Source organism: Engraulis encrasicolus, chromosome 17 (genome assembly GCF_034702125.1).
Source record: "Engraulis encrasicolus isolate BLACKSEA-1 chromosome 17, IST_EnEncr_1.0, whole genome shotgun sequence".
In the NCBI taxonomy this organism is placed as follows: Eukaryota; Metazoa; Chordata; class Actinopteri; order Clupeiformes; family Engraulidae; genus Engraulis; species Engraulis encrasicolus.
In genome coordinates, this window is record NC_085873.1 from 34,216,751 (window position 1) to 34,229,531 (window position 12,781).

Here is a 12,781-nt window from a genome sequence, read left to right on the forward strand (position 1 = left end):
GGCTGCTTTGTCTGCATTAGCTTTTGGGTGTATATACACAATAGTCAAAAATATTTGTGGAAATTCACGAGGTAAATACGACGGTCGGAGGGACAGGGACAAAAGTTCAATATCCGGGGTGCATATTTTTTTCCTCACCACAGTTGTCCTGCACCATCGGTCATTTATCATAAGACACACCCCTCCTCCTTGCTCCTTGCCCGTGGTCTCAGCGCAGCGGTCCAGTCGAGTGATTGAAAACCCCTCTGGACAGACCTCCGAGTCTGGCACAGCATGATTCAGCCAGGTTTCGGTGAAGGCTAGCACGCAGGCCTCCCGGTATTCGTACAAGTAGCGAGTGTTTGCTCGCAACTCGTCCGCTTTCCTCTTGAGCGAACGTACGTTTGCTAAGATGATTGTGGGAAGGGGCACTTTTGATTTCCTACTTCTGAGTTTTAAGCGCGTTCCTCCTCGCTTCCCACGTTTTCTCTTCTGCCCAGCTCTACTACTGGTGCTGTGCCTTGTAATCTCCGCAGGTATTGTATCCGATATCCAGTCGTACGTGCGATCACGAAGTTGCAAGAGAAAGTCCTTATTATAGCGTATGTGTTCCCCAGATTCGCCGGCTGGTTTGCTTGCTGAGAACACAACCGCGGCGACTAACAATAATAAAACGAATGTCCATAAACGGCTCATGGTGGCCTGCAATGACCGTGGTCGAACTTATTTACGTTATTTTCAATTTAACTCACGTAGGACAAAACAAACAAACAAGTAACACTCCGCCAAACAAACAAACTGTGCTGCAGGTCGCCACTGTGCAGCGCCCCGCCTCCCAACGACGCATTGTCCTGGCAGGTGGGGGCCCCTAGGCTGCAGCCATATGTAGCCTGTGCGTTAATCCGGCCCTGCACATGGCTGAGGAATCAAGACAGGGATGGGTTGGAGCACTCACCATGTTTTACATGTTGTTGTTTTTTTTTTTTTTTTTTTCATTATAATTTTCTTGTGCACTAAGTGACAGACATTTTGATACACATGCATCCGACTTGCTACTAAAATAGGCAAATAGTTCATTGAGTGGTAAGTATATAAAAAATGGTAAATAAATAGTTTAGCATCCATTTTGAAGCATTGCAGGCCTACAGTGCAGACACTGGTTCTGTTCTCTGTTCTCTGTTCCACAAGGTGGTGCTGTGTGCTCATGAACGTGAAGGAGCATTATGTCATTTTACAGTGTCAATAGTCAAGATTAGGATTATCAATCCTGATTAGGGAATCAAATGAACGGACGGTACACGGACCATTATTTGACAGTGCCACAGTGCAGATAGTGAATGAATGAATGAATGAATGAATGAATGAATGAATGAATGAATGAATGAATGAATAAGCCAAATTAATGTTTTAGTCCATTAGTTTAAACCAACCAACCAATCCATTATCTTTCCCAATGTCTCTTCTTTCTTTCTTTCTTTCTTTCTTTCTTTCTTTCTTTCTTTCTTTCTTTCTTTCTTTCTTTGACGCACAATAGGTTGGTCACTTCAAATAGGCAGCATTTGTTTCGCATCTTTGGTTTGTCATCGCATCTGTTTTGCGTTATGGGACATTTCCAATGTGTGTTTATTTTTTGTGAAATTAGTAAAATGTCGCAATGGAACTACATTTGAGTATATAATGACCTCATGAAATTACTGGTGATGACGTTTTCTTATTTCCAGTGTGATTTCTTTGTGTCCTTTCTTACTACAGATAACAACTACGACTCCCACAATGCACCGCAAGTCAACGTCGGCCCCTGAGCTGTCATCCTGACCGGAGAGGAGAAATTGGTCCAGCATCCCAGAGCAACGGAGTAGCTGGCCAAGGACAGAAAATGCTGTGAAATCCGGTTCCCAATAGCTTTGTCTTTCTTGCGAGAAAAAGCTATTCGCGTAAAATGGCAAGGATTATCAAAGGATGTGCGTTCACATGAAGATTTGTCCAACTGTAGCATGACTGTTTGTCTGTAAGGAATGCCGACTAGTTTTTGCCATCGGGGTTAACGCAGAAAAGCGGCAAGATGAAGAAACAGTTCAATCGAATGCGACAGCTCGCTAACCAAACGGTGGGCAGGTAAGCGTGTCTCTTTTGACATTTCGCTGATCTTATGCAGAATGAACTGGCGCGGAATGAATGGGCAGTCATTCGCGGTATAGCCTGTGTGTCGAACGAAACCCTGTGTAATGGTTTCACAAATAGCCTACATGTCTGTTTCGAAATGAGTAGATAGGCTACAACGTTGGATTGTTGTTATGGAATTCCATGGATCAAATGGAGATGTTTTGTAGTTTTAACCGTGTGCGCAAGCCATGGTTTTTGGACAGGTGTGAGCCACAGAGCCCAATCTGCCATAGGTTGTCGCCTGTCACTCATTGACCCTTTCGAGACGGCTGGCATCTCCAGCCTATGTATAGACCACTGGGTTCTGTTGGATCAGCGAATGCACAGGCCGGGCACAATTACGCGACAAGACAAGTGCAAATGTCGTCAAGGGGTGTGGCATCTCAATCCATGGAGGTGGCCATCTGCGATATTGATCGCGCGCTCTGGAGTGTGATGTGACTGCGCGCGTGTCTGTCTCTGTCCGAGCTTATGGTTTTCAGTTGTGCTACAGCCTAGCAGGCCGTTTTTAGAAAATGGTTGTAAACATACTGTGCTATTCAGCAGCTTCATCCAGCCAATGAATAATGGATCAAAAATCGCAGGCTGCCTCGGTCTTCCCCCAACCGACGTCAGTCTGTGTGTCTCAGCGGACCTGGTTGGAAGTTCTGTCAGAGATACAGCTGAAAACGATTTATTCGGATTCATGGTGTCACGTGAAATCTTGTGGTTCAAGGGTGATAGATACGTGATAGACTGGTGATGTCGTGGACGTAGGGACAGCCATTGGTGGGTAATCACCACGCGCATGGCAGCGCAGACAGCACTGGGAATGTGTCAATGTAAATGTGTCAGTCTGTAGTCTACTCTTTGTAAGGTTCCCATGACAACTGTGGATATGCATGGGATGTGTCTCACTGTGTGCATGACAAATGCAAAATATAAGAGTTGAACCGTTAAAATATAAATAAAGCACATAATCTCTTTCCTTGGCATTGATAAATATAGCATTATAGCCAGTTTTTCTCAAGGTGTGTCACACTGGATTTGCCATCCATAGTTTTGAATTAACCCTATTATTGTTTTTAGACTATATAATTCGAAAGGACCCAAATTATTTCTGTAGTGCCTTGGAGTAGGCCAGGCCTATAGGCACTGATTAGTGTTTCACTGTCCTTAGAAACACCCTGCAAGCAAAATTGGCAGGTATATGCTACCATTACCAGCCCGTCTGGCTGCGTACTACTAGGAGGATCAATACAAATTATATTGATTCCCTCCTCCTCTCCTCCCTCTCTTCTCCTGTCTGCCCTCTCCTCTCCTCTCTTCCACACCTCTTCTCTCTTCTTGCTTCGCCTCTCCTCTCCTCTCCTCGCCTCGCCTCTCCTCTCCTCTCCTCTCCTCTCCTCTCCTCTCCTCTCCTCTCCTCTTGTCTCACACTTCTTTTTTCCTCCCCTCCTCTTCATCTCTTTTCTTGCCTTGTCTCACTTCTCTCTTTCTCTTCTCTTCTCTTCTCTTCTATTCTCTTCTCTTCTCTTCTCTTCTCTTCATCCTAACCCTATCCTCTAATGCCTTCTCCTTTCCTCCTCCGTGTGGAGTTTATAGAGCAGGCCGTATACAGCGTAGCCGGTTGCTGCCGTAGTGAAACACTAGGGCTTCAGCTGATGCCTCAGACGCCCAGAGCCATGACGCAGCATATTTTACCCTCCATCCGCTCTCTCTCTCTCTCTCTCTCTCTCTCTCTCTCTCTCTCTCTCTCTCTCTCTCTCTCTCTCTCTCTCTCTCTCTCTATCTCTCTCTCTCTCACTCACTCGCTCCCTCAAGTCAATGTGTGGCTGTGGCAGGCTACTCTTTAGCAATGAAAGCTGACATATGTGAAACCAGCGGGTGCCCCCACCACACACACACACACACACACACACTCCTCCACCCACCCCTTTTCCTCGGATTTGCCTGCCGTAAGAGTAAAGTGTGTGTGTGAGTGTGTCCACCTCAGAGTACACCTCTCTCTCTCTCTCTCTCTCTCTCTCTCTCTCTCTCTCTCTCTCTCTCTCTCTCTCTCTCTCTCTCTCTCTCTTTCTCTTTCTCTCTCTCGTTCTATCTCTATCTCTCTGTTTCTACATGTGTGTGTGTGTGTGGTGGTGGGGGGGGGGGTTGTTCTCAGGAATGACCATATATTTTCCTACACATTCCTATGTTGTTAGCTTGCAAGGCTAGCACGTTTTGGATCCCTGTTATGGACAACGTCCTCCATGTGCTGTTCACGAGACAAGAAAAAGGGTGTGCAACCACTTCTCCTTAGCAGGGGAGGAGGTTGGCTTGTGATTTTTTTTTGTTGTGAAAGTGACAACAGGGCTCGGGTAAAAGGAAAACATTTATGCAACCATGTCATGTCACATTAACTATACCTTTTCTTATCTTTATTGTGTGAGTTTTAATTGGGACTGTACTTACTTACTTACTTATCCTCTTCGTCCCGGCTGGGACATAAGGCCGCAATCATGCACTGCCACTGAACCCTGTCTCGTGCTTTGGCCTGTGCTCCATCCCAGAACAGCCCCATCCCCTTTAGCTCTGTCATCACGCTCCTTCGCCAGGTGTTCTTTGGCCATCCCCTCTTTCTTTTCCCGATCGGGGAATTGGGACTGTTGCCATGTCAAAATCAAGAATCAATTATGTGTAATCGAAAATGCATTATTATTATACTGTCATTATCTTGTCATTTTCTTGTCATTGTCTTGTCATTGTCTTGTCATTATCTTGTATTGTCTAGTCTTGTCTTGTCTTGTCTTGTCTTGTCTTTTAAATCTTATCTTATCTTATCTTATCTTATCTTATCTTATCTTATCTTATCTTATCTCATCTTGTCTTGTCTTGTCTTGTCTTGTCTTTTCTTGTCTTGTCTTACATCTGTCTGGTCCCCGATGGTCATTCAAAGCCTGAATGTGGCCCATTAACCGATGCAAGTGGAAGTGGTTTAGTGGTTGGCTTACATGTGAATACAGAGGAAAGCACACAAGTATGTGTGTGTTAGTGTGTGTGAGAGAGACAGAGAAAGAGAGAGAGAGAGAGAGAGAGAGAGAGAGAGAGAGAGAGAGAGAGAGAGAGAGAGAGAGAGAGAGAGAGAGAGAGAGAGAGAGAGAGAGAGACAGACAGACAGACAGACAGACAGACAGACAGACAGACACAGAATGTGGTCCCTTAATTGATGTGGTGAAAATGGTTTGGTTGGCTGATGTGTGAATACAGAGGAGGAAAACACTGTGTGTGTGTCTGTGTGTGTCTGTGTCTGTGTGTGTGTGTGTGTGTGTGTGTGTGTGTGTGTGTGTGTGTGTGTGTGTGTGTGTGTGTGTGTGTGTGTGTGTGTGTGTGTGTGTGTGTGTGTGTGTGTGTGTGAGAGAGAGAGAGAGAGAGAGAGGAGAGAGAGAGGAGAGAGAGAGAGAGAGAGAGAGAGAGAGAGAGAGAGAGAGAGAGAGGTGGGGGGTGGGGGGTGTGAGGGGACAGAAAGACATCAATTGACACCCGTCTGTACAATGCACGCCAAGCAACTTAAAGCCCTCAGCTCTCAAGGTGTGGCACCTCTGTAATGGGATATACCAGATGCACACACACTCGCACACACACACACACCAGGGGCGGTTCCAGACATTTATTCTTGGGGTGGCAAAGGGGTGGCGAAGTGTATTTCAGGGGGGCATGCTCCTACACTAAGGGAAAATTATAAACACTATATAATCGGCACACACACTTATGTGATACAGTGAATCCCTTAAAGTAAAACCCTGCAACCTAAAGTTCTATGTCTGAAATGATGTCAAGCATTAAGGCTATTGGTCACAATCAGGGCTCTTAATTGGGGTGGCAAATCATATTTCTGGGGGGGCAAATGCCACCCCCTGCCACCCCTTAGAACCGCCCCTGACACACGCACGCACACACACACACCTTAATTTCCCCCGGGTATCAATAAAGTTACTCTACTACTCTACTACTACTACTACACACACACATGCACACACACACACACACACACACACACACACACACACACACACACACACACACACACACACACACACACACACACACACACACACACATGCACACACACACACACACACACACACACCCTCGGAGGAACAGCCGGGGCCAATTAGTTGTGTTCCGTAGACAGGGACACAGCGAGCGGCACAGTAAACATCAGAACCAGCTGATTGTACACTGATCCGGTAAGGCCCGGCCCAGCTGATACTGACCCAGTAAGGCCCGGCACTGCTGATGGTACTACTGACCCGGCAAGGCCCGGCACTGCTGATGGTACTGACTCAGCAAGCATCAGAACCAGCTGATGGTACTGACCCGGTAAGGCCCAGCCCAGCTGATACTGACCCAGTAAGGCCCAGCACTGCTGATGGTACTGACTCAGCAAGCATCAGAACCAGCTGATGGTACTGACCCGGTAAGGCCCAGCCCAGCTGATACTGACCCAGTAAGGCCCAGCACTGCTGATGGTACTGACCCAGTAAGGCCCAGCACTGCTGATGGTACTGACCCTGCAAGACCCGGCACTGCTGCCTGCCATGCTACAATGGACCAGGGCCGCTATACTCTGTTTGTAGGCATATGCCAACCTCACCAACGTGTGGTTGGGGTGTGTGTGTGTGTGTGTGTGTGTGTGTGTGTGTGTGTGTGTGTGTGTGTGTGTGTGTGTGTGTGTGTATGCGTATGCGTGTGTGTGTCTTCAGTGGTGTTGAATGTGATCAGCTGTGTTTGTTTTGCAAGAATAACATAGTAAGGGGTAGAGAAAGCAGCAACAACCAGGTAACACTTTATTCTAATGGTTCACTATTACAGTGGATGTGTTTGTGTGTGATGTAAGTAGAAAATTGGTACATGGTGTTAGACTGGTATTACCTGGTATTAAATATTGCTTCACTGGTTATTGCACTGTAGCCTACCTAATGTGGTAGATCCACTGTAATTAGTGAACCATTCAAATAAAGTGTTACCGCAAAACTACCGAGGGGACGGAGAGGAAGAGAAATGGACACCAATACAAATGGAGTGGAGGAGGAGGGGAAAGAAGGAACAAAAGAAAAAATGAAATGAGCAAAAAAAAAATGAAACACCAATAGAAAGTGACAGTCAGGTAGAGAGGGAGAGAGAGAAAGACAGAGAGAGAGAGAGAGACAGAGAAAGAGAGAGGACACAGGATGGTGCAAGTGAAGTGAAATTTGTCAAGTGAAATTTGTCCAAATAGCTGCGTTTTGTTATAACTTGTAAAATAGGTGAATTCTAGAATTCATATATAAATCATTAGGAATTATTTTTTATGTTAACGTCAAAACGTCAAAAGCATGTCATCAGACCTTTAAGATGGGCTAGAATATGTTTTGTTGCTTTTATGCCTTTTATTTATTCAGGACAGGACAGTGGGAGAGCGGGACAGGAAATGAGCAGGACAGAGAGAGGGGGAAAAGATCAGCAAAGGACCTTGGGTCAGAATCGAACCCTGGTCACCGGGCCGGCATAATGATACGGCGTCCTTTAGCTCATTGAGCCAGTGCCAGACCCCAGACATAGGACAAATTTAATCCCGCTAAAGCCATCATTGTTTGCCCACTCACCTTCCTAAATAACTCATTGCACTATTCGAGATAATCCCTAATCTGGCTGTCGGCCATTTTTAACAGTAGTAACAAAGGTCTCTCATCCTCTGTGATAAACCCATCTCCAAATTATGCTTTTATTTCCCTAATCCAGGGCAAAGCTGATTTTTGACTCTACCATGCCGTCGGCTGCTTATTTATGGTACTTAACACAGTAAGAGAGTTGTAGAGGGAAGGGTGACTGGAATAATCTCTTTAGCCGATTACTTTTTAAAAATTCATTCAAGAGTTGTGATTGTCAAATAACTTAATTTTAGCTGTTTCTACTTTTTTTGTGTGTGTCTGATGTGGGCTTACGGATGCATTGCCCAAAAACGCAGGCAGGCATTGGACAATGTTTTTTATTCATTCCGCATTATCCACGGTGATTGCTTGGGTGCACCACAGTAGGCTACATCAAATCGCTCCAAACAATGTCGCTGTTGTATAAAATGCGAATATAAATAACTTGAACTTGAACTTGACCTTTTTGTCACAGGTCACCCCTTATGCCGCCGGGCTACCGCTGTCCTACTTAAAGCCCAGTTCGAGTAGGCCTAGTAGTGACATTTCCCCAAGGCAGCGTGTGGACAATGTGGACATTGTTGCACTGACTGAATTCAAAGATCAGCTACACACAGACAACTGTATGCATAACACGTGAATAACTGATTTTAAACCATGAAGAGTGATTTTGTAAGCTCAACATTGCATTGATGCTAGACTGCTGATTATCATCGACTTTCAAATCTCCTCGAGACTTGGTCTGATCTAGCGCATAACGAATTAACGTTTCTCAAACCGCATGGTTGGCCCACCTCCCTTGGTTTGCTATTGGTCGAGGCCAGAAAAAGCTGTGCTGAAGTTTAAAACAAACATTTGGTCAGTCGCAATAGAATGTCTCTGCTTAAACCACGTCACACTGCCTTCAACACACCTCTACCCAGGGCCGTTGGAGCTGCTCAAAGTTGATTGCTTCCCGACGAAGTGGGTGGAGTTCCCGAGTTCTCCGGAGCTCAGAAACTGGCATTGCTCTTCACCTGACTTAGCGTTGTAGCAATGCCAAAGGTGTTGCGTCACTAGGTAGGCCTAGGTGTGGCCAGGCTTCTGTACATTGATGCGACTTGTGGTAGCTGTACTTTACTGTAAAGGTCCAGGGAATTTGGTATTGGCCAGGGACCAGGGGACTGTAGTGAGTTAGATGAGATTTAACCCCTTAGCGCAGAGCCCATGTTATAACCATATTGTCACCAAAATTGTAATAGCTATGTCTTAATCTGTTACTTTTTAAGGCTCTCTGTACTGTCATAGCAATGTTATTATGATGTAGTTGAGTATTTCCAGCAAATAGTGGATAGGCCCGCCGGCGACCCCATCTGCAGTAAGAGGCTAGCACTGCAAAGGTTGTTAGGTCATATGTCCTTACGTACTTCTCCAATGCAGGCCCATAGGCTCCCCATGAGCCATGGGTCACGTGTGAGGTCAGGGCTGCTGACAGCTTTGGTCAGGCCAAGCACCAAATCATCTGAAAGGGCCCCCCCACTCAATACATTAAATGTAATGAGGACCCAACTATGCTCCCCCCCATCTCCCTGGGCCCGAGACAGCTGACCCCTTTGTCCCCTCTTCCCTGTGTGTGTGGTGGTCTGGATGAGTCACAGGCCGGGGTCGGACTCGGAGTGTAGGCGTACATGCCAGTGGCCCCCTAAGGGATTGAATTACTGTACCCCCCACCAGGCTAAAAGCAGACTGGTGTTCCCCCACTCACTCTTATCATCATCTCTATCTTAAGGAGATCTCTCCCTCTCTGTCCCTTTTTGTCTCTGTCAGTGTTTCTCTCTGTCTCTCTGTCTCTCTTTCTGTCTCCACCTCTCTCTCTGTCTGTCTGTCTGTCTGTCTGTCTGTCTGTCTGTCTGTCTCTCTCTCTCTCTCTCTTATCATCTATCAATCTCTCTCTCTCTCTCTCTCTCTCTCTCTCTCTCTCTCTCTCTCTCTCTCTCTCTCTCTCTCTCTCTCTCCCTAGTCTTCCTACTCACCGTCTGTTAGAATATTTCTTTCACTTTTCATTTGATATTTTCTCCTGTTTCCTCTCTTCCATATCTATCTTTCTTTTTTCTCCCATCTCTTTCCTCCTCTTTTTCCACAATATTTGTATTGGTCTCCATTTCTCTTCTTCTCTTGTTCACACACTAACAGCCTTTCTCTCACTATGTGCCATTTCTCTCTCTCTCTCTCTCTCTCTCTCTCTCTCTCTCTCTCTCTCTCTCTCTCTCTCTCTCTCTCTCTCTCTCTCTCTCTCTCTCTCTCTCTCATCCCCCCTTTTCTGACACACACACACACACACACACACACACACACACACACACACACACACACACACACACACACACACACACACACACCCTCGGGTGCCCCCTAAATATACCTGATACCCTGCTAATGCCCTGAGCTAACCCAGGCCCATGGTGGTGGTGGTGGTGCCATGCCACACAGGCTAATGGCTAGACTGGAGGGACTGACAAGGTTGGAAAAATAAACCTGTAAATGGCACCAGGGAGTGAGTCAGCACCACGCCAGGAAGTATAGTAGCACTCAGACTCAGTCACTTACTACCAACCTACTTGGCTCACGTGTGTGTGTGTGTGTGTGTGTGTGTGTGTGTGTGTGTGTGTGTGTGTGTGTGTGTGTGTGTGTGTGTGTGTGTGTGTGTGTGTGTGTGTGTGTGTGTGTGTGTGTGTGTGTATAATATATGAATATAATCTGACTCTACCAATTTATGAAGTTCAGAAACATCAGTATTATTTTTTTTATTTCTGCCTCTCACAATCTCACAATTCTCATCTCACCCCCACTAAATGGTATGGCCAACCAGCCCTATACTATATCTCACTCTGACAGGCTTGGGCGAATTTCTTCTTTCCAAGATACATGGCCTGTCGTGTAGCCAAATCCACAGCAGTGCCTGGAACCCCTGATAAATGGTGGAGGAGACCCCCATTGTTCAACTGCGTCTGATTTAATCCTGTCCCCTTAAAGACATGCTACATGCTTCACTAGCTTAGCGACATGCTCCCTCTTTTAACTTGTCTTAAAGCAAGACAACGGCTTACATGAAAAATAAGACACTTTACCACCTTTATAAACCCTGGCCAACGGTTTTAACTGTATTAAGCCCCGAAATAGTGGCATACCCCTTTAAGTACTATTAGAGATACAAATCACTCCTATATCTATTCCTTTAACTGCCATTGGTGATATGGTGATAGTTATAATTACTTATTTGTCAAAAACAATTCATGTTGACAAATGGCCTGATGGAGTTACTCAGATGCGTGAATGTGAGTAAACAACAACAGCAACAATAACAACAATATACATAATAATAATCATAACAACAATCATAAAGTGTCTTTATATAGCTCAATTCATACCAAAGTAATACAAAAAATAAGCCACCTTTCTTGAGTGAAGATCGTATTTTTGACTAATGCAGTCATTGCAACAAAGGCTTAGCATTGCCATTTCATAAGACTTTGAACTCAGATCTTTTGTGTCTCAAATGAAGGTGGACATTGATCGCCATCTCTTCTCCTTGCTGAAGACACTGTACATACATTGGTGACAGTCATATGTCATATGTCTCTAGTTGCATGACGATAAAATATAAATTATGCACTCTGACCACAGCGCAAAGCCAGCCTTGTTCAAATGGCAGTCATGACACACACACACACACACACACACACACACACACACACACACACACACACACACACACACACACACACACACACACACACACACACACACACACACACACACACACACACACACATATATACACCAGTGCTTGACACTAACTTTTTCGTAGCTCGCTGCCACTCCTCTTCGCAAGACATCAGATTCTTGGCGTGCGTGGGCCACAGGTGACACGTGACACAGGTGCTTCATGGGTATTGTAGGCTCGCGAAATCGCATTGTATTGCTTTTGTAGCAAAGACGGTCAGAGGAAAAAAACTACAAAATGCGGTGCCTCATCATTCAGAATAGTAACGGACCCGCCAGAATGGCTAGTGAACCTTCGGTATCTACTAGCCAACGCCGAAATTCACCCGCATTTGGCTAGCTGGCGTGTGTTAGTGTTAAGCCCTGATACACACACACACACACACACACACACACACACACACACACACACACACACACACACACACACACACACACACACACACATACAGATTTACAAACACACCCACGTCTATCTTTGTCTCTAGATGGTTTCTCCTCAATCATTGCCATAGTCGAGTGTTGGGTAATCTGTCAATTGTCACTGACAATACAAACATGCTTAGACTTAGTGTTGCCGTCCGCATGCAACCTCGTGATCAGAATATGAAAGCTGTTCTGAGCACATTGGGACTACGTACACTGAGTCTCTAAGGCTATGTTGGGACACACGTGCGCGCGCACACACATGCATGCACGCACGCACGCACACACACATACACACACACACACACACACACACACAATGTAAAGTAGGCTTTTCCCATAGTGATATAAAGCCATCATGCTTATATGCAGACTCCTCCCTTTACTAACGCCACCATAATATTACCCGACTCCCCCGCCATCCTCCTTTCGTTCTCTCTCCTCTCTCCTTTCAGTTGTATTCTTCCATTCTATTTTTATGTCTCTCATGTGTTCTTATGCCTGTCTCTCTCTCTCTCTCTCTCTCTCTCTCTCTCTCTCCTATCATCCATCCATCTCTCTCTCTCTCTCTCTCTCTCTCTCTCTCTCTCTCTATCATCCATCCATCTCTCTCTCTCTCCCTCTCTCTCCATCGCTCTCTCTCTCTCTCTCTCTCTCTCTCTCTCTCTCTCTCTCTCTCTCTCTCTCTCTCTCTCTCTCTCTCTCTCTCTCTCTCTCTCTCTCTCTCTCTCCTCATCTTCTTTCCACTCTGAGCAACATGGGAATATGATATAATATTCTTCCCTGCTCTTATTGAATTA

The 12,781-nt window shown here is 45.6% G+C and overlaps 1 protein-coding gene across 1 annotated transcript in view; it reads left to right on the forward strand.

The window, feature by feature from the left end:
* Window positions 1-1,797: 1,797 nt before the first annotated feature.
* LOC134466792 (rho GTPase-activating protein 44-like) overlaps window positions 1,798-12,781 on the forward strand; it is a 136,593-nt gene continuing 125,609 nt past the window's right edge. Inside the window, exon 1 of the mRNA XM_063220668.1 lies at window positions 1,798-2,094. Coding sequence (XP_063076738.1) covers window positions 2,042-2,094 — 53 coding nt within the window. The 5' untranslated portion in view covers window positions 1,798-2,041. The remainder of the gene's footprint in view (window positions 2,095-12,781) is intronic.